General features: G+C 41.2%; 1 protein-coding gene across 2 annotated transcripts in view; it reads left to right on the top strand.

The window, feature by feature from the left end:
* The first annotated feature begins 1,017 nt into the window (after positions 1–1,017).
* The window catches only part of RASA3 (RAS p21 protein activator 3), a 131,896-nt gene continuing 106,273 nt past the window's right edge, over positions 1,018–26,640 (top strand). For both annotated transcript variants that reach the window (XM_058856230.1, XM_058856219.1), the window contains exon 1: positions 1,018–1,279. In XM_058856230.1, the coding sequence (XP_058712213.1) occupies positions 1,225–1,279 (55 nt within the window). In that variant the 5' untranslated portion in view covers positions 1,018–1,224. The remainder of the gene's footprint in view (positions 1,280–26,640) is intronic.

Raw genomic sequence — 26,640 nt, 5'->3', positions numbered from 1 at the left:
CCATGATCCAACCAATTATGGATTGCTCAACTGTTTTCATCAGGCTTGCATGCAACACTTTAGTACAGATTCTATATTGCATGTGACTGATTTGCCTTCTGATTTCTTGCTGTCCTTCATTACTAGTTTTATATATATGTATAGATTGTCCTCAGTGAGCTTGCCTTTCTCTCACTCCTGAAATTAGAGCTAGAACAGGGAAGTATTTAACTTTATTATTTTTTTTTTGTTTGCAGGCTTGAGAAAGGGAATTTTGTTGTGCTTATCAGACACGTGGGACTGGGATGTGCCTGGGCTGTTCTGCATAAGGATGTTCCAAGCTTCTTTAAGGGGATTGTGACTGCAGCAAAGGTAATTTGATTTTTTATCTTTTGAAATAATGTAATCCGTAGATCTCCACTGAACTTTGTGCTCTGTTTTTGCCAGACCTTTAGGGAAGGGGTATTTCAATTACCTACTTTACAAGACGCAGTTTGGCACTGAACACTGACACAGGTCCTATTTCTTGCTGTTTAATGTGTAATCATCCAAGTTTGAAATCTGAATTCCCTGCTCTCCCTGTGCAACCAGGTAGAGCCAGCTTTGCCGCTGATCAAATGGAGACAGGAGACAGACTGGCCTGCTCCCAGCGCCCAAACGGGTTTGTTTATTTAATACGGGACTTCTTTTCCTCCCTAATGAATAGCTTTCAACCTGGGGCATCGCTAGAGCCCTCTCTGCACGGCTGTGTGGGAAAGAGGACTTGCACATCCCTCCCTCTCTCTCGCCACGACGCCAACGGGCCGGCACTGGAGCGGTGCCGCGGAGCTGCCGAGCCCCCGCGCACCCCGCGGTGCCCGCTGGGGGTCCCGGCGGGGCCGGGCTGCGGGGGGCGGCCGCGCTCCAGCTGTTGCCGCGCTCCGGCTCCCCCCGCGCGCTCCCCCCGCCGCGGGCAGCGGGCCAATGAGCGCCGCGGCCGCCGCCCCGCCGGCCAATGAGGGGGCGGCGGTGGGGCGGGCGCTGGCGGCCGCGGGGGGAGAGGCGGGCGCTGCGCTCCGCTGGGCTGCGCGGCCGCTCTGTCCCTCGCTCGCTCCAGCCCGCTCGCGGTGCGTCCCGAGCCGTCCGGCCGCCCTCCCGTCTGCCGGAGCATCTCGCCTGCCTCCTCCCGCCCGCTCCCCGCGCCTCCGCGGCGGCGGGGCTCCAGCACTGCTGAGCGTCAGGCGCAGCGGCGGCGGCAGCACCACCATGGCGGTGGAGGAAGAGGGGCTGCGGGTCTTCCAGAGCGTCAGGATTAAAATCGGTGAGCGCAGCGGGCAGGGGCTGGAGCGGAGCTCGGCGAGGTGCCGAGCGCCCCTTGGCGCTGCTCCGCGTCCCGCCGGGGGCGGCGGGGCGGGCGGTGCCCGCGGCCCGGGGGGGCTCCGCGGGGCCGGGCGGTCGCTGCCGGGGAGGCGGCCGGTGCTGCGGGGACGGACGGGCAGCGCGGTGCGTCCGGCCGGCGGGAGTCCGGGCGGCGCAGGATATTCGGCCGATTTCGCGCGTTTTGTTGGTTTTTGTTTTTTTTTTTTTGTTGGTTTTTTTTGTTAGGGTGTTTTTTTATTTTTTCGTTTTTCATTTTTGTTGCTAAGCTACGCTCTAAAAGTTTGAAGGCGGTCACCGAGTCTCAGCACTATGTGTCACTGGCAAAGCTGGTGTGAAGCCGGCCCAAAAGCGGCTGTGTGCAGGAGCCGCTGTCTCAGCCCCTTCCCTTTGCGAGGGGGACAGGCTGGGGCTGCTGTCGCTTCCTCCGACTCTCGCTTTTGGAGATTCGCTCTTCTTGCCGTTGAGTGAGTTCCAAACCACATTATTAGAAAGTAAGCGACAGATGTCAACGAGCGGATTAAACTCTCCCTGGTCGAGTTCTGAGTGTGCCGGCTGGGAGGGAAATCCCTCGTTTCCGTAAGACAATCAGTCCCACATGCCGAGAGAACGGTTCTCCTCCCCGGGATGGGGCGCGGGGGCTGCGAGCTACAGGGGAAGTGGCGAAGTTCAGCGCCGGGCTCACAGCAGTGGGTACCGAGGGCGTGTGGCTTCCTAATAAAGCTCTTGAAAAATCTCCTTTTGCGTTTCCCTGCGTTCGGAAGGAAATTTGCAGCGACCAATTGGAGTGTTAGATAAAACTGAAACGTGAGATTACGTAGAAAGTCTCATTATTGGACAGCGGAGTTAGCATTTCAAAGAGACCATTGCTAGGATCGTTTCCTCATTAATTGTCAACAGGTAGTTTAGTGATATCAGTTTTTAAGAGGTAAAATTTTATCATATAAACTAAAAATTATGTTGTTCATTTTATGTTCTTGTATACATTCAGAAAAGAGATTCAGCAAAACTACAGGGTATGGTTGGAGACTTGTTCTCTGTCTCTTTTCAAAGAGAGGAGAGGAAAATAAAAAAGGGAGGAATCCGGACACTATGTGAGTGGTGATATTGCAAGTTGCTTCTATCTGGTGACTTTTAGTAAAGGGCTAAGAACACATCTCACGTATAGGATGATGACTTGTGGCTAAGGTGTTTGTTTTTGATTAATTGGTTTTTTTTCGAGAAGAAAACGGTGATGATCTTATACCTGAATGATTGAAGTCACGAGAGTGTGGGAATTTGAAGAGATCGAAGATAATAACAGCAGCAAAAGTCTCGAGATGAATCTCATCATGTCGCTGACTAAAGTTACTCCTGCTGCTGACTTCAGCGGTCGGAGCGGCGCCTCTATCCAGAGCTAAGCACTTGATTAATGTAGAAGTGCAGCAAAGATCCCCGCTGTTTTTTAGCCTGCATAGCGAGCAGGAAGAGCCGCGAGCATCCCGGGCGCAGCGGTGCGAGGCGGGTGCCGTCGGAGCGGAAGGTTTCCCGGAGCGTGTTGAGGACAATGCCCGGCGCCCCGCCGCCGTTCCGCCGCTGCCCGGCAGGGGGCGCAGCCGAGCGCTTCCGTGCGGCCGAGGGACGCGCAGCGGCTCGCTGCCACTCGTGTTCAAAAGTCACGCTCCTCTCTGTAGCTGACTGTCTCTTGGGAAATTTGTCAGGAAAATAGGAAGTGGAAGGATTGCTTTGATGGGTTGAGGGAGTATTCTTATTCAGACTGGCCTCGTAAAGCAATCCTGATCTTCTAGAATTTGTATATGGAAGCTTGTAGGCTCCCTGCAAAAACTGATCCTGTGACTGGATCTGAAGGGAGGTCACAGACTCACAGAGTTGTTAGAGTTGGGAGAGATCTCTGGATATCATCTGCAAACCTCCTGCCAAGGCAGGGTCACCTAGTATGGGTTATACAGGAAAGAGTCCAGGTGTGGGTTTTGAATGTCTCCAGCGAGGGAGACTTCATGACGTTTCTGGGCATCATATTCCAGTGCTCTGCCATCCTCAATGATAAGTTCTTCCTCGCGTTGAGGTGGAACTTACTGTGTTTCTATTTATGGCCATTGCTCTTTATCCTGTTGCTGGGCACCACTGAGAAGATGGTGAACATTGAAGGGACACTACTTTTTTCAGCTGTTCCCATTTCTATTAACAGTTCCCATTCATGGGTATTTTATAGTTTTCTCTCTTTGCTAGTGGTAGGAGGCTTTGAATCTTTCAGTGGGTTAAGAGAAAAGTTATTTGAGGGCAAAAAGATAAGTCATTTTCCATGCTGATTTGCTTTGATATATCATGCTGTGGAAATGGTCAGTTCTGTTCTTTGGGAGCTTGTTTCATGGCCAGGCTCTGACTGATCTCTGACTTTCAGGTATTCTATGCTTGATCTGATGTTTCCTTCTCTGCTGGCAAATAATCAATGGTGATACTGGTATACAGGTGTGCCTTAGTGTGAATCGGATGAAATGTAGGGTTAATGCATCGAGGAATCAGTGCAGAGTGGACACCCATGTTGGCATGCCTCTCTTAATGGGGAGGCAGATGCAGTTGGGAGGCTTCTGGCTGTGCAAAACATCTGTAGCCTAGAGATGTTTGAATGTCCTAATATAATGTACTGCTGTAGCTGGCTTGTCCAGTATTTCCAAGAAGCTGCAGGTAAATGAAGGCATTTTCTTCTGCTTGTGTAACTTGTTCTTTTGGGACTGATGGGCTGCATGGAATCAGCCATATTTAGCTAGATGGGTAATTACATCCTGGATCTCCTAAGCGCTTCCATGTTCTCAGGAGTGTTGCTTCTAGTCATGCTTGGATTTGGCTTGAGCCATCTGTCTCCTTTTTTTGAAAATGTTGAAACAGTTGAGCTTTTGTAGCAAGCTGTCCTGCCTCGCTCAGTTGAACTGACAATGGTGTGGCACTCCTTGAAGATGTCTCATTGAGATGCTGAAGCTGTGGAGCAGCAATGTGAACTGTTGAATGTGCTAAGAGGAGTTGTTACTGTGCTACCTCTTGTCCAGTTTCTTTTGTGGTTAGTTGAATGGAAAGAAATGAATGCCTGGCGTCTTCTGCTCATGTTGCAAGGAAGTAATGTACAGTAGAAAGAAAAAAGTAGTACTTGTGTTAACGAATGTGCTGCTCAGATATCTAGTTGAAATTGATTTATTTTGGCTTCCCATAACTGAAACCGTTGTGCTTATGTCCTTTTTTTTTCCTTAATTGAAAATTATTTTTACCGGAATCCCTTATACGTAAACAAAACAATGTGTCATGTAAGACTAAACAAACACTTCCTATAAGATTGCCACTTTGAGGAAGTGTGCAGTGCTGATATTTCCATGAGTCAGTGTTTCAAAACCTGAAAGGAAACAACATAAGGCTCTGTGGCTGATGATTGGCTGGAAAAACTACAAAGAGAGTCCTTCTGCTTGACAACATGACTTGTTGTACTGTTAATATTTAATAAATATGCTGTACTTAATTGCTACTTTTTTTCTCCTTAAATGGCATCAACTATTAAACTTTCAGTTGAAAAAATAAAGCTCATGTTTAACATTTCTGCTGTGGAAAGCTGTACACTGGCTAGTAGACAACCTGCTGCCAGATTTTGCTTTGTGAAATTGTTTATATTTGAAAAATCTAAAGAAAGAGCTCATTTGTGAATTTTCACTTCAACAAACTTTTCATGTCTCTGGAATCTAGTACTTGGGAACATTAGGCTCTGCTCTAAAATAGTATTTTCTAGCAGTAATAGAGCTTGTTACAGGTCTGTCTGATAGTTTGAAAGTAGTAACTGGGGCAGGAGGTTATTGCACACTGAGACTTGACTGAGGCTGTAATATAATGAGCAGGACCCTTTGCTCATCATTCTGTTGACCTGACAGATAATAACAATCCACTTGTGCACTGTGAACGCTTCGTGCAATTTCAGACATTCATGAACTTCTGAAGATTTCTTTTATCATCTTTCAAAAGGGCTGTTTTGTTGTTACAAGGTGTTGAAGTCTTAGTCTAAAATGTGGGAATTCCAGCAGTGTAAGCTATCCTTAGTGTGATCAGAATCATGAGGCAGTGAAATATTTGTGATAAAAGTTGCCTCCTACCTGATGTAGGCTGGTGCTTCACACACAGCTTACCCTGTTCTCAACTCACCCCATTTTCTAGGAACTGTATGACCGTGTTTAAGTCCAGCTGACAAAATGCGAATGATTGGTGTGTAGATGTGCCATTTCTTTGCCTCTTACTCTCCCTGTGCCTTCTTTACTGGCACATGCAGAGCTTTGTAGTTTAAGGCATTGTGAAAGCAGTTAAACTTTGTGAAAACTAGTTAAGTGCTAGTTTACTGGTGTTTAAGCAGGTCAGTTTCCAAGAGAAGGTATTTACAAGCTTCCACCATTAAACTTGGTACAGAGTAAATGTTTGAGAGGTGTCTCTGTGTTTCCCAGGCTAAGAAGAAACTTGTCTTGTCCCTGACAAATTTAAGGTCTTCCTTTAGTCTAATAATACTAAGGTTGTTCAGGGAATCCCATTTTGTCTTGAGAAGATGTCCCTTTTAATGTTGTCTACTGGGATTTAGTGCCTTAAGTGGTTACTTGTAGAAGTAATTACGACTAAATATGTTCATTGCATAATACTGTAAAAGGATTATTCCCATTTAAATGGGGCAAAAGGTTGTGAAATAGATATTTTTAGAATGACAGAGTTTTTCCCAGGTACCTTTCTCTCTTTCTTGAGATATATCTATATATATATATATATATGTATGTAAATGGAAAATTATTACTTAGGAAGTGTGAAATGTTTCTTATAAAGATAACAATGTTTTTTTCCAGTGTTTCTGAGTTAGAGGACCAAGAAGTAAAGAAAGGAAGAAAAGCTATTTGCATCTCACCCTGAATATATTCAAGACTTCACAAGATCTTTTCTTTACATTAAAATGTTAACAAGTATAGCTTAAACTGATGTTGCATAGGTAAAATAAAATGGCAACTTAACATTCTTATTGATTGACTGTAGCAATGCTAATTAAGGCTTGAGTCTTGAGGCCATGGAAGGTGCAGAATAAATTATGCAGATTTGTCACTGCTGTTTCAGTATTTGAAGTTGCTAGATTTGATAGTGGTTGTGTTCTGACCAGCTTGTTTTCAGTGTACTGAATGGAAAAGGTCTGGGACCAGTGCTGTTTCTAGAGGCAGAGTGCCATGGCTGTTCATGGACTGTCAAGAACAGCTGTGGCAAAAATGGAGACCATATTTTCTGCGAGTGACAGGAGGAAACAGAGGTAGCAGTGGAAAATGCTGCAGTGAATGTAATTTTTAAGAAATAGAAGATGCTTGTGTTTGGGGCTGTCAGCCTAACATTAAAATCCATAGCCTTTCTTTTAAGTAGAGAAGGATTCATATATGAGTGGAAGCCCATGTCTTTTGATTTTTAGAGTGTGTAGAGGTAAATTCACAGAAATGAATCTGTTGAACAGATCTGCTCAGGACCTCTGATGTTAATAAGAAAACTTACTAGGTTTTTTGGTCTTCTTCTGGAATTGGTACATTTGAAAAAACTGGTATTTAATCTGACTCATAAGAAATAAGTATTTTCTTGTCGCTTCATGGAAATGATTGTCTGGTGGTCAGAGTACCAAATGCTCTTACATAAGGACATACAAGTGCTGCATATCTTTCTCAGTTTTCCAGAAAATGCTTTTGAAAACTTGATCAGTTTGAAGAGTAAATCAAGGCAATGAATGTTTTTTGTACATATTTATGTTTGTTTGTTTATTTTTACTGTTTCACTGTCATTGGTTAAAACCAGATTTTTAGATCTGAAATTGCTGGGTTAGTTAGATGCCAGTATTAGCTTCTCTTGTTCTGTTTTTGTGTCTATTCTGCTTGATATCTGTTCTTTGTTTTGCATACTGGTTTGATTTTATTTGATAGCTGCAGTCCAAAGCATGAAATCATGATACGCTCACCCAAATGAATACCTTGATGCTGCTGAGGAGGCAGGATTTGTCCTTCCCCTTCCCTGCTCATCCTACTCCCAGCCATGAAGTGCTCTTTGCACACTTGATGTTGACTGATGGGTCTTTGCTCACAGAACAGAAAATCCAGTTCAATTTGGAAAGCAGAACCAAAGAATGTAACTTAATTTTCTTTCTGGGTTTAGTTTTCTTCCATTTTAGTGAACTGTACACTCCAGTGGTTGTCAGAGATGTTTCTGGACAAGTATCCAAGGGCTTGACTGGGAGTGTGCGTGTGTGGGAAATCAGAGGAGACAGGAGGTGCATCCCTTGCCTTCTTGTGTGTGTACTGGCAGTGTCATGACACTGCCTGACTCTTTCTATGCTCTTCAGTTCACTCCCTTTCCTTACTATAGTTTTTCTTGATGGTGCTGTATTTGTTAGTTGCCAGTACACACCAGTTTGGTCAGCTGCTCTGGAGAACAAATGGTACAACTCCAGTGAGAGTGGCAATCTGACAAACTGAGGTGTCTGTATCTCTGACCTTCTGCTTGAGAACTACTTGAATCTCACACTCAGTTCAGGAGCTTTAGGTGTTTATAAAAGTTTAGGTGTTTTAGTTATTAATTAATAGTCACACATGCTGCCCCATTTCTCCATCACACACTTGTCTTTTAAAGCTAAGGCACCTAATGTTGATTATCATATTTATGCTTAACAGAGCTCCCTCTACCCTTTCTCTGCATCAAAGCAAGATTTCTACTTATGCAGTTGTGTTGTCAAACAGTGTTATCATATGAAGTAATTCGTTGCACTGATACTCCAGTTTAAGGAAGACATCATGTAAACACTGGACAGTGTTGTCTATACCAAGATTAGAAAATAAAATTGAAAAACCTCATAAAAAATACCTTTGATAATATTAATCAGGTTTAAATTCCCTCTGTCCTTTCTCACTGACTGATCTCCATTACAGGATGTAAATTAGGAATAATTCTGTTAAAAAGCCAGTAATTGCAGTTCTATGAGAGTTAAAGTAAGTCTTTGAGTATCTCATGTAGCAATTTTTTTTCTTGGAGGAGGCTGGGGGAAGGGATGAGGTAAAATCCACTTTGTGTTGTTAAGGAGTACTTAATACCTCTCATGTTTTTTACAATTCATTTTGCAAACGAATGTGTTTGGAGAATAAATCTTACAGATAGCTCTTGTGAGAGAAAGAAGCTCTCACAAGAATAAAATCAGAGGCTTGCAGACTTGGCTGCATACTGTAAAAGATGTAAATATCAGACAATTGCATTGCTTATATTGATCTGACCAATAAATGTTCAGCCAAATACATCAAAGAAAAAAATACTGTGTGTGTGCCAGTGGACTATTAATGCTTCTGGGGAGCGAGTCACCTAAGGCTTATATTAATAGTCAAAAAACACACATTAGTAAGTCTTAATGCTGTGCTTTTAAACTTTCTAGTATTGGAGGTTTATGTGTTTTGTGGTTACACCAAGGAAAAGCTGAAGCTTGGAATTAATAACAGGCTATATTTTATTAAACTGAAAAGCTGATTGTGGACTTGCCCATTCTTGCTGTTAAATTCTAACCTGTTTTACTGACATTTGCTAAACCTTATGAAGTGTTTGTTCTTTAGCAGTGTCTGATTTCTACAGTGTAGTGGACTGGTGTCTGAATTTAGGATCCAAATAAAAGCTTTGTTTTGGAGTAAAAACAAAACAAATCGAACTTCCTTCCTCTCCCATCCTAACCTCTACCAAGGGGAAAGGAACTTCCCTGAAACTTCACATGTTGTTTTCCTCCTATAGAAGACTTACTGGGTGAAAGTTTTGCAGAATGATACGTAAAGCTTAAAAATGACAAAGAACTGGAGTATTTTCCCCCTGCTTTCCTTTCTCAAATTTTAATGGATCATTGCCAACTGTAAAACACTTCATATATTCAGTGGAAAGTTTGAGGTCTTTGAGGTTTATTTTGGTTTTTTTTTTTCCCCTTCTGCCTGAAGGGGAAAAAAGTGTATCTGTATTTTTGAAGTCTGTTGAGGAAAGAACACAAATGCTGAAGACTTCTGAGGCTTCTGATTAATGTTTCTGCTGTTCAGTTTTCATTCCAGACCTCTGAAGTATTGTAATTTTTTTTCTGCTTAGCTAGAGGCTTGTGCATTTGTCTGTTATTACCTCTCAGGGAGCACTGGGGCAGGATGAAGGTCCCCTTCATTAGCCAAACAACTGAATCTTGCTGTTTGTTCCCTGTTCCCGGGGTGTGTAGCTGGGACTGCATTGCCATTGACTGAAATGGATTAGTGTGATGTGATGGTAAGAGGGTTTCACTTAAGAATGACTGGTAGGTTTGAACAGGTAGCATTTGATGCAATGTTTAATTTGCCTAAATATTAATGTACATTTATATGCTGATAGCAGGTGGATGAATGTTAGATGAAGTGTCTCAGTTCTTCCACGTGCAACAAATGAATGAAAAGTCTTGAAGGGAAGAAGGAAAGAACACCTATTTCTATGATGAGTGGAGGAGGGGGACACGCAGATCTGTGTTCCATAAGATGCATGCTTAAGCTTTCTTTTCATACATTACAGTGACTTTGGGAGGAAATATACTTGTCAGTCTTTAAACTTGTTACTAAGAGATTTCAAAATCCATTTAGAAGAAGTTTGCATTGAAAGGCCTGAGTTTGTGTTTCAAAACAAGGAAGATGAAACACTGGACATGCTGTTTTACACAGGGAGCAGAAGGGTGTTTGAACTTGTGAAGGAGTTTTATTTCCAGGCTTTCTTTTTAATCTGGAGTGGTGTTGTGTTGTTTTGTTTATGTGGGTTTTTCTGTTGTGGTTTTTTTTTTTTTTTGTATTTGTTTGTTTTTGTTTTTTGTTTTATAGATGTAGGAATAAAAATTTTAAGTGACTGATAACTTGTTTTATAGCAATTTGCAAATTTAAATTCCATTCAGTTCCAGTTGCAAGGAAGGCATGTAGTGTAAATCAGCTTTACTGTTTTTTAAATTTTCCTTGCTTTTGAGTTTCATTCAGCTTTAATATTCCAAGTATTGAAAAATGCACAACTTGAAAACAAATACAGTTGTGCTTCTGTTATGACTGATTTATACAGATTTCTTATGTTTAAAAAAAGCAACTCAAAAAAACAGATGAACTGGTGGCTTAAGGAGTTTTAAACTCCTTAAAAATAGGAAGGCGGGGAAGAAGTTTATTTTTATTACTGTTTCCAATTCCTTCTAAAAATATTTCTATTTACAAATTGTTTACAGCTACTTACTTCTGTTCAAGAACTCTAGAAGAAAACAGTTAGTTAGTGGTAGCTTTTTACAAGGCTGTAGTTGATTCTTGCTTGTATTTCCCAGCTGGTGTCAGAGTACATCTGGAATCTATGAAATTCCTTTCTTTGTTCCTCATTTCCTGTTTCATTGAGTACTACAGTGCAACATTCTGAAAGCTATTTCTCTTAGCATCTTCTAAGATGTGCATTTTAAACCAATTAGTGATTTCTTAAAGGTAGTTATATGTGCTTGTGTTTAACAGTGTAATTGAACAGTGAAATTGAACTGTATTATGAAACTTCTCAGATGATTTGTTGTCACATTTCAGTGAAAAATAGTTTTGTTGATTTATCTGGCTGTCGTTCAGCTTGTAGAATTGTAGGAAGGAGGGTGGTAGAAATAGAAGAAAAATCTGGTAGATAGTACAAAAGCTGCCTTTCTTAGTCTCTCTCTCCCTCCCCCTGCCCAGGAACAATCACCAGTTTGTAATGGAAAATTAGATCTATTTTGCAGGAGACACAGGGTGTGACATCCTACAGTTGCTTTTTGATTCTGGTTTGAAAGGCTGGTGACTGCTGTAGAAGACATGAACACAACCTTGGAAAATTGAGCTCTGACACTGTGACACAATGTGAGAGTTATGTGCATCTAAAACAAAACCAATCCATCCTCTCTCTCCAAAACAATCAGGTTTAAGTTAGATTTACTGGTTGGGATTGCATTGTTAGAGGTAATTCATAGTCAGTAAAAAAGAGAGGAGGTGCAGTTGTTTAACAGAATTGCTTTCATTTTTTGCCAGTAGTTGTTCTGTTCTTCCTGAAAAAAATTGTGCTTTTATGAATACTTTACGTATGTGAGTAGTTGCCCAAAGTTTTCCAGGACATATGCAAGTTCTTCATAGTCCAGTGGTTGGCTCTTCTGTTGCCATTTGTGTGCTGTTTATGAGATGGCAGATTTTGTTCTTTGTGCTGTCACTAGTCATGAAAACTCTGTGGTGGTACAATATATGTTAAAAAACTTCTTCACAAAGCATCTGCTCTTAGGATGAGACTTGCATTCAAAGCATTGTTTTTTCTCGTTATAAATGCACTTGCTGTTTTCCTTTCCGTTCTTGATTTGTGGAATATCTCTGAAATGGCAGCATTTGCTCTCATGGAGAACTTAATATTGGGGAAATATTTGTCTTATTTTTAGCTGCTTTTAATACATTTTAGCAGAGATAAGCAACAAATGCTAGCACTGAGATCTGTAACTCTTCTACAGGTCTAATCAGTACAGTTTCTTACCTTCCTTTGAGGTTTTTTTTCCAAATGTCCCTGACAGCAGATTGTATAATATATATGTATCTATATAATGTAATTGATTACATGAAATAGGTTGTACATGGAGGTAGTTGCACATTGTATTTTTTTTTACATATTGTAAGGAAGTGAGGGAAGAGCTACTTGTTTCTCACAAGGTATGCAAAAATAGTGAAATAGACAGAATTGTGAAACTCCAGCAGTTGTGTGTCTTTCATCATCATATATGGGTACAGAACCATTTTTAAGGTTCTCACGTTCTTCTGCACTTATATAAAAGTAACCATGCTGCTCAGTGTGTCTGAGAATTTGGTAAACCTAAAAGCTGTTTTTCTCTGTAGGTGATTATTGTTGCTATTAGACTGTATTATGCCCTGTTTGGGGGATGCAGTAAAGGTCCTAGAAGACTTGCACTGCTCTGCTCAAGTTAGAAGAGCTGTGCTCCTGTAAGTTTTGTTCATTGTTGTAACTGTCTGTAAGGTCCTTGTCTTCATCTATGCAAGTTCTCAGTAGACTAGACCAAGTCTGATCCCAAGAGACTTCCTTCAGAGTACTTATTACTGCAGCACTGGTTGATTAACCTACTAGTTCAGTTCCTCAAATGATAAGTTGAATTTTACCTCTAGGAACATAATGTTCAGGTTCTAAGCTTTGTGTGAAGTATTCCCTGGTAGATAAGAGAGAGGACCCATCAGCTATTTCTGCAAATGTTCTGTGGCCTGTTCCTCTTTATAAACGTTTACAGTGTAGATATTTCATGTTTAAGACTTTGCTTGATGTTGCATAATATTCAAATTTCAAATAGTTAAGATACCTGAAGAACCACGTTTGTGCTCTATTAGCCTTTCTTGCCCTAAGTGTAAGGTAGGAGTTGACCAGCACTACTCTTACTTCTGTAAATGTTTGTCTTACTCTGTGTTTGTGGATTGTTCCACATAATTAATTTTGCTGCATGCTAAGGGCCAGCAGCTCTTGGATGACTCTTCTTGACCACTGTGAACACCAGACCCACTATCAGGAGCTCTAGGTAGTTGCAGAATAGGTGCTTCAGAGATGATGATGGCTTAGAAAGGAGGTTGTGGTCTGTGGTCATAAATTCAGCTGTGTTTAAAGCTGGGGGAACTTAGTGTTCCTTCCCCCGCCTACTGATGTGTAGAGCCAGCCTCTGTGCTCCGTGGGGTGGTGCCTGCAATGGACTTCAGGAAATTGGCATTGCATGTTAGAGTTGGAAGGAACTAGATTTCAAGATAGTGTGCCTCTCCCTACTCCCCTATGGCTTTTTATTTTTTAGGCCTACTAAGCAAAATTGTCTGAGAGGGAGGAAAAAAACTAGTTTTTATTCAGACCAATACTCCTGCCCGTCTGTTTTTGAATGGTGATTCTTTGATTTTTGACAGGGAATAAAAAGTGCCTGGGGGAATTTGGAATGTTGCAAAAGAGCAAAATCATTTCAGTAAAAGTGATACTCTAACAGACTGTTAGTGTGTTTTGACACCCAATTCTGTGACAGTATTCCAGAAACTTGTGAGTTTGAAACTGGGAAAAAAAAATGAGCTGAATTACTTTTAAAGCCATCTTCAGTATTAAATGTAACCAGTCTCTATAACAGTGTAGTGGAAAATGTTGTCATTATTAAAGTTTCCGGATAACACCTGCAAATTATTGGTGTGCTGGTTCTGGTAATGGGAATTGGCAGTCTAGTCCTGGAAGTAACTTGTACTGCATGCTCTTGAATATGGGCTTCATTTTCTTGTTCAGAGTGAGTCTCTGGAATTTAAGGTATATTTTTCTCCTGGTCTGGTGGAATCTTGCTCAGGTTTAGTTGTACTGTGTCAAACTCTTTTTTTTTTTTTTTTTTTTTCAAATGTTTGGTGGCTGTTTGAGCTATAACCAGAAGTACCAATTGCTTGTAAGGTGGGGTCTCTACTTCAGCATTACCATGCACACTGCATTGAGAAACATACAGCAGCGAGTTCTGTGCCTTACAGACCATGCACAGTGGCAGAATGAAATGGGGTCAGGCATGAATATCTTATCCAGGGATGGCTTAGAACCAAATAAGAGCTTACATGTCTGTGAATTAGTGCCAGGCTGCAAATATGCCAAAACTCCTCTGGCCTTGCATGGGGTTAACTCAGTGCTACAGAATGTCATCTGAAAAACCCACTGCTTGTTTGGTGTGAAAACACTTGGTCTGGAGCTAGGTCTGATTCCCTATTGCTTTCCACAATGCGAGATGTGGACAGAAGCTTCTATCAGTTTCCTTCAGAGTATGGCATCAGTAGCAAGGTAGGACCTTGTAGCTGTGCCAGGAATTTGGTTTCCTTCGTACTTCTGGTGGAGGCAGTGAGGGTGATTAATCAGTACTTTTGTTGTATTGTAGGTATAACATTTGGTGTCTTCAGTGTCACGGTGAAATACTAATGTATTTTGCAGAATGTGCCTTCTAGGGTATCAGCCTGCAGGAGATAGAACTGGGGTATTGCTCTTGAGGTAGGTTGGGTTTTTACAGAGGCAAAGCACAGTGCACTTTGATCTAATATAGGTGTCATAGGCATTTCTTTGATATTTTTTCTTGCCGTTTTACTATTGTTTTGGACACGGATGCGTGCTGCTTTCCACCTCCCTGACAAAGTGTTTGTTGCTTCTCTCACCTCTGTGGTACACCTGAAACCAGTTGTGCTGGAGTACTCAGCCTTCAGAGCTGTGGGGGAACAAGGTGTGGGAAGGATGAGCCAGAGCTCAGACACTGCATGCAATTTTTTTTTTTCTTTTTGCTTTTCATTGCTTTTTGTTTGTTGAATGATGGTTTTCTTTTGGGAACATGAGATTAGCACTAAAATAGGCCAGCATAGGATGAAGATGACGACAATATAAAGCTTCTAAACATGATTTTGAGCCAATGGGTTAGCTTTACTTTAATCGGGATTTTAAAATTTTTTTTCAACAATCATTCAAGTAAAATCTTTGGAACAAAACAGCTTAATATCAAGAGTAAGTTTAAGTATTTCTTTTGAGGAATGGAGCACTTAGCTGGATGTTGATGGGGACTAAGATGTATTCTGTTGTAAGAATTTTGCAGGGGGGGAAGGGAAGGAGGTTGAGACTTTTGTAAATGAAAACTGACTCATAAGGATGCTGCTGTACATCTTTCGTGGACGCCTCTGAAAGGTCTTTAGTTACACGCAGGCTTCAGAATCGTATCAGGAGTTACGGCTTAACTGTAGATGGTGTAATCACTGTGATACAGAATTGGTTTGTACTCTTGTAATAATCCAGATTGGGTGGTGCAGCCCCAAACCTTCAAGATATAAGACAATAAGTTTGACCTGGCCCACTTAATTCATTTTACAGTCTCCTCAGGTGTAATTTATTAAGTTCATTAATTGCCTAATTAGCCTTAATGATAAATGAGTTTTTATGCTAATCATTTGAAAGACAGCCTGATTTAGAAAAGTCACTGAAACACGTAGCTGCTGTTCTGCCTGTAAAACAGCCTGGATATTTGTCTCACTGTGACATTATGACATCAGACATATGTCTTCATTCATGTTCCTGGCAGCTGGAAACAGTGTCTAAAAGGCTTTTATTGTTTACTTGTGTCTGCTAAGCACCGGTGAGCTTCCAGTCAAACACTTGAAACTGAGGGTTACCATCGTAAGGGTTGTTCATTGTAATCTTGAGTCCCTTTGTGTACACAACATTCTTACCGTTACAGCATTATGTATTTACTTTTAAAAGAAAACCACTATACTGCTTTCAGCCCGTGGGATGAGTGGTACTTGTGTAATAAGTAATTTATTGTTATTATTATAATTGCCATCATCTGTATTCTGTTCCTGTAGTGGAATACATGGATTTCTGCCCATATATTTAGTTCAAAACCTACTCTGAAATTGTTGTTGAGCTCTTTTGCTGCATTCCTTACTGTACAGTGGAATATTTAATCATTCAGCCGTTTTCAAGGTAGAGTTGACTCTCTTAAGCGGGAGACAGGATAGAAAAATGGTATTTGCCAGTCATTGTGCCAATTTTTATCTAATTCTAGATTTTTCTGGAAGGCAATTTTGTTGAAGTGGCGAGGATCTTTGGCCTGATACGTATGTGTATCCAGACATTGTTATTCCATTGTAGCAATATTTTTTCTTCCTGCTTACTTCATTGGTGATGTGCCTTCTTCCCCTGCTGCGATGTAGAGTGCAGGTGCTTCATAAGCACCTCTCCCAGCTATATGTAGAGATGGAGTTAACTGGCTTTGGCTAAGCAATGCCCAGAGTGATAAGAGAGCCCTGCCAGGGGAAGGGACAGGGGAGGACAAGCAGGATTCTGTTTCTCTGCCTAGCCAAGTCTTGCTTCCTTCCTTTCAAGATGCTGTTCTTGTCAATCTTCACTTGGAGTCAAATGCCTTCTGTGTCTGCCTGACATGATAGGGCTTTTGCAGTGAAAGTCCTGCCTGGCATTACCAGTACTAGAGCAAACACCTCTCACAAGGATCAGAAAAGATGCTGATTTCTGTTTTCTGGGATTTTGGTTGGAGTATTTAAGGTCAAAAGCCTGATACTTAATTTTGACACCTGGACATTTGCTGGGCAAGCTGCCTTCTCTTGAGTTGATGTTGCCTGTTTTAGCTGAGACAATTGAGGGGTGTAGGAAGAGTTTAACAGAAAACAGCTTTAGTACTCTATTTATATAGAAGCTAAAGAGAAAGCTATTATTAAGAAACTAGTACTTAATTGTTGTTTTTTCTTTCCCCTGTGTACGCATCCTCCCCTGCTTGATAGACTCTCCCTGTTGATCTGCAGGATTTAATTCAGTTTTTGCCTTTCTGTAAGCTAACAGTAATGGAATTTTGAGTACTGCACTACCAAGGTCTCAGTCTTGGCGTAGAGCATCATTTTATGCAAGTAACTTTTATTCAAGTTGCTTGGAGTCTAGACAATGTAGAGAAGTCTAGTAATAAATTAATAATAATAAAAATTAAATAATAAAGTAATAAATTTCATTTTGCATTCTAGCTGCTTACCTTTTTGAAGAGCTGCTATTCACTAATGTTACAACATAACCTTTTGCTTAGCCTTGACAAGTGTTGCCCTGTTCTGAATAACAATGTTTAAATACTCCACTGATCCTTGTGACCTTAGTAATAGAACTCCAGTGCCCCGCTGGTATAAGGCTGTGTTTTATTAATATTTAGAGCAGAACTGAATGAACAAAAGATTAATTTAATGTGAGGCTATCCTATTCCACTTGTCACAGAGCACAAAGTGGATTACTTGATAAAAAAACGCAGGCTGGAAGCTGAGCATGACAACAAAGCGAGCAGGGCAGTGATCTTGCCAGTGAGGTGGGGAATCATATGGTAGCCAAACAAGGGTAGAGAAGGTTCATGATGTTAGCCAGGGCCAACCAAGAGCCTGGTGAGCACCAGAGAACTCTGTAGTAGTTCCAAGATAACACCAGCATTTGAGTCGTCAGGGCTGGTAAGGAAAATGGCCAGGTGCAGACAAACCTGCAGAGCTCTGACAAGGGCCAAGGGTCTGAGCTGGAATGCAGCCCTGAAGTGGGGAAGGGTGTTCAGTGAGGCTTCCTCCAGGGCTTTCTCCCAGGGCTGCCTCCCCAGCAGCCTGCTCTGAGTTTACACAGCTGCACTGTGTCACAGCTGGCCTGGAGCCGAGGCCTCCAGACCCCCGAGGGCTGGGGGAGAGGCTCTGCTCAGCGCCCTGGCACCGCTCTGTTTGGGTAAGATCTTGTCTGGGCTAGCCTTAAATCACACAAAACCTTCTGCAGTTCCTGATCCTGGGATAACCATGGTGCGAATCGTAAAGGGTGAAAAGAGGAAGTGGAGATGCAATAACAGAAAATAGGTCTGTGTGTTTTGTAACACTGACTGTGGCAATAAAACACATCCTGTGTGTGAAGGGAGCCAGCCCCCCGTTGTGATTGTTGCAGCCACTGTGACTTGCTTTGGATGGCGGGTTTTGCCACAGCTCTTTGTGGATAAGGGCAAGTGTGGGAGGCACTAGGTATTAGGTAGCTATTGCTACAGTGTGTTATAGTGATTGCTGATTAGACTGTTGGGATGGACAGAAAGTTGTTTTTTTGTTTTTTTTTTACAGAAAGTAAATTCTCTTGAAGTCTCTTTAACCTTTCGCAGCTGTGTTTTTGTGCCTTTATTCATCCATGTACTTTGACTAATATGTTGCTCTCGTTCTATGACATTTTTTAGTGATTTATTCTTCTTCCCTCTTTCTGTGGTTTGAAAACCGTGTCTGATTTTTGTGCAGTTTCTGGTGCATGCTCTTACTTCTCTCCAGGCTGTGTCAAGTCTGCCCTTACATCATGTCAGCAGCATTCTGTTGATTAGCAGAAGAGACCTATTAGAGTTCAATGTTCCTTTGTTTCCTGCCTCTTTTCTTTTCCCCTTCCCCAGAAGGATTTTTTTAGAGATTTCTCTGTGTTATTTCTGTGGGAGCTGTGTTGAAGGAGTCTTTGCAGCAGACAGAGGGTTGTGTAGAAATTAGCTTATGAACTCAACCATGGTTCTCCCTGCAGACCCGTGCTTGAGATGAAAGGGTTGTTTCTGTTTTCATTGGAGTTTCCTAGTGCTTTGAAAGACAGTGGTGTGTCTCAGAACAGCAGTACTTGCAATATGCTCCTTCCACAGAAGGGAGTCATGACCAGTTTTATAGATAGGCATGTGGTTCTTCGTCTTCCTCTTTAGTTCTGCCTGGTTAGAAGAGTTAGAAGTTATCACTGTTAATATTTTTTTTTTCTTTCCTGAAAAGGCAATGGTAGCTCATGCAAAATATTTTGAATTGTAGTCTAAATGTGTATCAGGGTAAATTCACATACTGGACTACTATTAAATGCATCTGAGGCTTGTTATGCATAATCAACTTGCTTAGAGGTTTTTATCTTCTTCTTAAGATGCACATAAAGTCTGTGCTTTGTGGGTTTAGTAATTCCTTGCTGCATGACATCAAACGTTCCCATATGTTCAAGTGTATCTTACTTGTGTAAGAGCAGGGATATGACAGTCAATCAAGTTAAGCAAAGATTAAGGAGACAGCAGTTGCAGAGTTGGGGGTAAAAAATTCACAACTGTTATGTAAAGAAAGTGGTATAGGACTCCCAAAACAAAGTAGCAGAGAACGCCCATGAGATGTGTTCAGTAAATTACTGAATGTTTCTTTATAGCTTGGCTTGACTGTTAGTGCTGGAGTTTTATATGAGTTCTTTTACTTAAGTGCAGCGTTGATTCTGGCACTAAGTTAGATTAGGTGCTCCTTTGAGCTCAAGGGTACAGCAGGGAAGTGGAAGTGGAGAGAAGTTGAAAGGAGGGCTTATCTGGTTAAGTGGCTTTTTCCTCCCTGCTGGGAAGACCGCAGAGCTGTACTATCTATTCAGTAAACATCTTCCCCTGGGTGTTAGCTGTTGGTAATTTGCAGCTCTTAATGATAACAAGGGAGAGAACTTTATTTGGGATAGTCTATATGATATAGGTGGGTGTTGTAAAGCATTTTAAATGGAGATCTGGGGGGAGCAAAAGGATGAGGAAGGAAGCTTGTTAAAGAGGAAGGAAGCTTGTTAAATGGGTGTCCTTCTCATTCCTGCAAGTACGCTGTAAGTGGTTAAAGCTTAATGATGTAATTGGATTCCTTGGCAGATTTATTTTAGGTGTTTATTTTAGGTGGTTATTTTGCAGTTATCAACTGTGCATGTGTCCCATCTCCTTCCATTTAAATGTAAGCCTTACTGGCAGCACTTACGACTTCTGAGTCCTGAAGAGAATGAGGTTGGATTTATGTTTGAGATTTGGAAATTCAGTTCTTAATCTACAAGACAAATTTTTGATACATGTTTATGTCTACTTTGCCTTTATAGAAGGGAGAGAACTAATGGAAGAGGTATCACTTGAACAGGTCTGGGTGTGGGTCTGATAATGGGAGATGGCAGTCTGGGTGTCATTTACTTGAGTTTTATGTTTCACAAGACGGTAACAATTTGTTGGTTTGGTTTTTTTACCTCTGCAATATGAACATGTGTCAACTTTGGCTAGCCATGCCAGCAGGAGTTACACAACTTACTTGGACTGGCAGACTGTGCTGGACAGAGGATATCCCGTGAATTTGAGAATGAAGCTTGTAGATGATGAATGCCAAGGCAAGAGTTAATTTAGTACCCGCTTTCCATAAATAGAGGAAGTCAATTCATACAGTCACAGTTAGAGTGCATGAGTATGTCAGAGACTTCACTGTCTTGCTTGATATCACAAATTTGCTGAGTAATGTGGCGGGCAAGTTGCAAATTTCAGTCTTCTACCCTTAGAATGGAAGTTAGATAAAATGGTGTGGAAGGAAATATATTTTTTTGCTGTAATTGGTCTCTTTCACTGCTTGGCTCTAAAATACACCAAACACTTTCACTATTCCAGACACTTCAGATGTATTTATGATGTAGTAAAAGATTAGCAACATGTGATATTTGGTTATGCTTGTAGAAGGAGAATAGAGAATTCTTTCATCTCAGATAAAGCTATATCAAAACTCAGCAGAATAAGTAGTCCAAAATGAACATAAGGTTTTTCAAATGTCAGCTGAACAGAGAGTTTCAAAGTTAAAAGTTGCTTCCAAGTTGTGTAGGATTTCCTGTATCTCTAACTCTGTATCTCTGTATCTGGTTTTTCATACCTCTGTAACACATGACGATACAGTATAAAAAACATATAATGTAGAACAATTACATAATTTTTACAGTATGTATTATGCAGGTTATGCTTGTGTGCAGTGTATTTTATTAATATATGCTATATATTATTATGGAGAACAGTATTACAGTTTGTATATATGCTTTACTGACCACAAGTCTTGCTGTTTTGAGGCACATGGGCTTCAAATTACAGCAATAAACTGTGATGGGTGGAAGAATCACAGGGACTATGGCTTGGGTTGTGCTGTCAATGATAGGGTTGAGTATATCCAGAGCTGATTTTAGGACCATTCTGTTTCTAAATGTGCTAACCACCTGGCACAATTTGTGTATGTGGTTTGTTGTATGCTTGAGGATTTTTTTTATTTATTTATTTTTTTTTTAAAGGGGGCTGAGCAGATATACAAACACATAAGTTTTCTTTTTTACCAGTTTTGCTCTACTGTAAAGATGGTGTCTAACTGCTCTTGTTATTTACTTTTTAGTTTTTTAGAAATGTTAATAGACTAGGTGGTGGAGGCTTGTACCAGGAATGTTAATGGAGTAGGAGAATAGAAGCTGAGTGTATTTCTCGGCAGATCTGCAGTGGTGTTTGGAAAGATGTCTGCATTGGCAGAGACTACTTTGTTAGCTTTTAAAATAAATAAGTTCTTCTGCCAGGAAAAAAAAAGCTGCACCTTGTAAGTTCTTCAGTGTGTACCAGACTTAAGTAGTCACTTCCAGGAGTCTGCCCTGGAAAAATGAAGTGTTGTAGCATTGTTTTCTTCACTACTCCAGATTTGAGACTCGGAGGCATTAGTAGATCCTGAAATGTGAGCTGGTAGTTCAGGGGTCTGTTGCATACTGCATTTCAGTGCTAAGCATATTAGGAAAAAAAAAAGGTAACCGCTTACCCTAAACTGTTTCCATAAAGTAGGTGGTCAGAAGCATAGCTTTCATTTCTGTCCATAATTTTTCCTTTGGCTCTAAATTGGTCCTGCAGATGCATAACTGATTGAGGATTCATTGGTGTCTGTCCATAAATGCTGATGTTTTGGTAGGAATTGTTTCAACGTGTGGTAGCTCAATAACGCATGGTCTCCCTCAATGTGTGTTTAAACTGTTATGGTGGTATATTTATAGTTTCTTAAATTCTGCTCTTAAGCATATGGAATATGCATGAAATGCAGTTGATGGGCTGCAGTTAAGTCAGACAGACACAAATAAAATCCCCTTTTGTTCACAGAGACAATTAGTATGACTTATATATTTTCCTTGCTGTTTCCCACCCGTGTGCATCTTGACTAAAGTTACTAATGATAATTAAAAAGTATACACCCCTGTTCTCTACACCTGTAATTGCACTGTCTTGATGCTTTGTAGGTGTTGATGCTGTCAGGCTTTGTAGGTGTTTGACAGAGGAGATAAACAATGTTCTCAGTGGTTTTGTAGGGAATCTACAATAACAGCTTTGTGTTCTACACAACATGCAGCTTTTCTGTGCAATTTGAAGTATTCTTTGTTCTGCCCTTCTTCTTGATATGTTAATTATGCTATATTGTACTAGCAAAATGACATTTGGCATCAATTTATTTTTACTATCCCATTTGGAGATGCATGAGTGGAAGACATCCTGTACAAGTGTCATGTTTTAGAGTTAATTTTTAAAATTATCTAGCTCTTGTTATGTTGCCATCTGTTTTCCACTAGCTTGAAGAGGAAGCAGCTGTTGTGAATAATCTCAAGACAGTATTTTTAATAAAGTCTAATAGGTCTGCTTACCTTCAGTTTGCATGTGCATCACAGGGATTGACTCTGCTGGCTAGGAGGGGAAATGTGGTTTTGCCGTAGGAACTGTAATGGATTTGGTAAAGCACTGATTCTCATATGTCTCCTCCATAGCTGGATTTGAATACAGCTGGAGAGATCAGTGTTAATGGGACACACTTCACTTGCTGAAACCGTGCAGTGTCTTGTAGAGGGGCTGTTATTGCAGCTTCTGCCCTTGAGTGCGGTGGTTGGCAGGCAGCTATGGAGCTGTCTGAACCTGCTGATCCAATGTAAAAACTAACTTGTGGCCACACCATGCCATCTTCAGTGTGCTGAGCCAGCGGAGACAACAGCTGTACTTGACCTCAGGAAAGCACTGGAGATGGAGAGCCAGTGACCCGGCCTCTTCAGCTGACAGTATGCAGTTGTATGGAATTAGAGGTAACCTGTGCATCAGCAGGTGACACCATTTTGGGGAAAATATTTAATTCTCCAATGCAGAATAAGTGTTACTGATGGTAAGTAGGGTATGGATGCACTTGAATAGCTGATTACCTTGTGAGTTTCTTGATTTTGTTTTAGACTTCATTTTGGTAAGGAGTGAGAAACCTCATGAAAGAGATGATGCACTGTATAAGCTTCAATCACAGTGGTGGTTCAACTGAATAAAGGGAAGGACAAATGAAAGTAGAGTAGTTGAGTGTCAAAGAATGCCTTGGAAAAAAGTTCAGATTGGTTTATTTGAGCTCAAGCATTGCAGTGGCCAAGATTCAGTACTGTTTTCCATAGATTGGGTTTCTTCACTTATTTCCCTTTGGTTTTGATAGAAAGACTTTGTTAGGTCTGGAAAACTTTGCAGGATTAATAATTTCTTTTTTTCTAAGAGCTCAACAGTAAAAAGAGTGGAGAGGCTAACCCAGCAGAGAGCATTAAGTGGTGGTCAGGTAATACAGAATTAAATGGTGAATGATGATGAATTGAACTGCATCTTCCTGTAAGTAGACCAGATTCTCTTTGTCAGAGACTTTGTTGCTTTTGCTTGAGTCTTTAGATCAATAGCATTATAGAACAAAGCCAGCAAGAGTAGCCATGAAAAATGAGCCTGTAGTTCAAGTGCTTGAGATTGCAGCCTCAGATCTTCCAGGAGCTTACACCCCATAAACTTGTATGAAATACATGTCCAGTGCCATGCAGTTGCACAAAGCCCTGTCCTGTTCACTCTCATTGCTCCTCCATTTCTTGCAATAAGGCAAAAGGCTGTGGTGTCAGTCCATCAGGAGCCTTTACAGTGTCAGAGCTAATGGCTTCTGTCGTGGTTTTGAACTAGTAATTAACAAAAAGGGGGAAAAAGAATTATTTATCTCTTGCTGTGAGATATGGGTTAAAATAAGAGCAAACCAGGCATAAAACTTAAAAGGAGTAAAGAAAGTTTATTGACAAACTACAAGAATAAGAACACCAGAATAAACTTTTAGAAAAAACCTTTTCATTTCTCACTGCCTACCATTCTTTTGTTCACATGACAACAGAGACAAAAAACTTTATAATTTTGATGGTTTAAATAATCTCAATTCTCTTTACAGTCTTTCCATCAGTTTCTGTAAAGAAACAGAAGTTCCTTTCTGTTAATTTATGGAGTTTTTCACAAGAAAACTATTTTTGTTATAGTTTCTCGTTTCTCTGATATCAGCTGCTCAGAGCTGCTGTTATCAAAGCCCACCCCTCCCATTCCACATCACTTTGAAATGTGTTATGGGCCATGAGTTTGAGGATAGCATTTTTAAGGATGAGTTAGTCAAAGGCAAAAAAGGTATTCTTCATCTGTTTCTGTGAGCTTCACTAGAAAACAGTTTTCTCATTGCCTCTCAAGGCTTCAAATCTCCCAGCACTTCACTATACCACAATTACTCTACTTTTTACTCAAATTTACACTTTGAACACTCTATTCCTCCCCATACTCTATCATGAATTAAAGGAGTTCTTTTCAGGACTTCATTGTCCATCCCCATAGTTTTAACAGAAAGATATTTCAGCTTAATTAAAGCATCTTCTTAATTCTCTACCTTTCTTGAAGCTTCTTTTCTTTCTTGCCACTAGTAGTTTATAAAGTCTCTTTTCATGTTGATCACTCTCCTTTTCTCTCTCTGGATGAAAAGATTAATCCGCAAGTCTCATCTGGATAAGAAAGAGTTAAAATCTTGCCCAAGCTTTTGTAGATGGTTCGGTGATCTCTGCTGAACAGGAGCTGGAGCCGTCTGCGATAGAAAGTTCTTCATAGCTGCTCTAGAGAGTGTAGTCGGTGTCTCTGCTTGCTGCAGGCCCAGACCCCCTCTCCTTCTTCACTCAGCAGTTTTCTAGTGAATGTAGTTACAGCAAAACCTGCAGCCGAGCCAGAGATCGGGCCGGGCCGGGCAAGCCCCCGTAGGCCCCATCTCTCGGCTGGGAGACGCGGCAGGCCCGGCCCGGCCCCCGCCCGGCCGCATGGCCTGGGCAGGGAACCGGAGGCCAGCCGGAGCTCCCCCACCCTTCACAGTCAGGAAACAAAGAGCACCACAGACTTCTGGTTGTACACTTTAAGATGGGGTTCACAAGTTGATTCTACTTTTCAATGGCTAAAACTGCTGTCAATTCTCAGCAATGACTGATAATTGGTCAGGAGAAAAGACTCCCAGGAGTCCCCAGCAACTTTAACTTTCTTAAAGGTAAAGGAACTCCATGACACTTCACAAGATCTGTTTTGAGCTAATGTGGTCTCTTCTACTTAATGGATTTGTGTAGCACGTGAATGTGTGTTTTTGCACCAGGTGGGGGAAGATGGGCAGTGGGCAGTCAGCTGGCCTGTGGTGGCTTCAAGTCGCTGTGATGCTGCAGTGTTACTGAAATAGGTGAGGACATTGCTGCTCCCTGCTTAAAAAACCCCTTATAATTCTTGTCTTCTGACGCAGAATAAGTGTGTTGGAGTACAGGAAAGGAAGACACTGACTTGCACTTCAGTTGAAAATCAGCTATACTTGCGTCTGAGCTTTCCTGCCAAACTTATGCTATTAAGCAGTGTTTGCTGTTTCTCTGGGGGAATGAATATCTTACATATGCTAAGAATGTATTAGTACAGGAGGCTATCTGCCTTTCAGGGAAGAGAAGCTTTGATTGATAACTATTAGAACTCCCAAGAAATAAGCAAATAGCAGTGACCCTGAATATTGTTATCTGCACAGATGTTTCTTCCAAAGACTGGTATTTTTGATTTGCTTTATAGGCAGTTTCTTTGGTTGAATAGCAAACTTGCATTTGTTTTCCTGCTTGCAGGTACACCCACTGCCTTCTGAATTTATAATGCAAGTGTATTACTTTCTGAGCAAGTTAGAGCTGGAAATAAGAAACAAGTAGTTTCTTTTGAAGAAGCCTTCACGAGTCAAAAGTCTACAGTATAGAAAAGATCTGTTCCGACTGCATGTCTTTTGAAATAATTAACATTCCAATTCACAGATGGTTTATCTTGGGAAGATGAGAAGAAAGAGTCTTTCTTCAGATCCCTTAACTCCATAGCTGGCAGCAGCATGGTTATGCTGTGGTTATGGCATGGTTATTTGAGATGTAACAGTGCTGGAATACATAGAGGTGGACTTTGCCTTAGTGGGAGGTGTTGTTGGGCTTATGTCTGTGTTACTCTGTGCTACTGTTGTGTGTGCATACCCTCTTTTCACTTGGGAGTTCCTCTGCCCTTCTGCTTTGGTATGGAATACCTTAGGTAGCTTACCATGAAGCTGTGAGAGTCAGCTGTGAGCTGTCACATGAAGAGTGTCTTTCCTATCAAAGTAATTTCTGTCACATGGCATTTTTCTGCCAAGTTGCTTTGCAACTGTTATAGTACCCTTTTCATGCCTAAATTGGTGCTCTTCCCACAATAAAACCCTTGGGGGCCATTTTTTTTCCTCTGTATGGATGTGAGAGCACTGCTGGAAGTATACAGTGCTATCAATGAGATATTTCCTGTCATGCTTACTGGGAGCTGTTTGTTTTACCTGTTTGTTAAAAGGACCAGGTGCTTTGTCTACTCCTGCTCTGGTAAATTCTACTTTGTGTTTGATTTCCCCCCTTGTGCTGTTATGACAGCAGGCAAGAGGCTTCCCAGACACCAAGGTGTTGATCTTGACATGCTGCACAGGAGAGTCCTTTGGTGTAAGGCAGGTGGATCAGGCTGGGATGGCTTTGCTGGCTCTCAAATGCAACTTCTGCAATCTCTCATGCAGTTGCATTAGTAAATACTATAAT

Source organism: Poecile atricapillus, chromosome 1, assembly GCF_030490865.1.
Source record: "Poecile atricapillus isolate bPoeAtr1 chromosome 1, bPoeAtr1.hap1, whole genome shotgun sequence".
In the NCBI taxonomy this organism is placed as follows: Eukaryota; Metazoa; Chordata; class Aves; order Passeriformes; family Paridae; genus Poecile; species Poecile atricapillus.
Note: the sequence above shows the minus strand (reverse complement) of the source record. Positions and strands in the feature narration are given on the sequence as shown.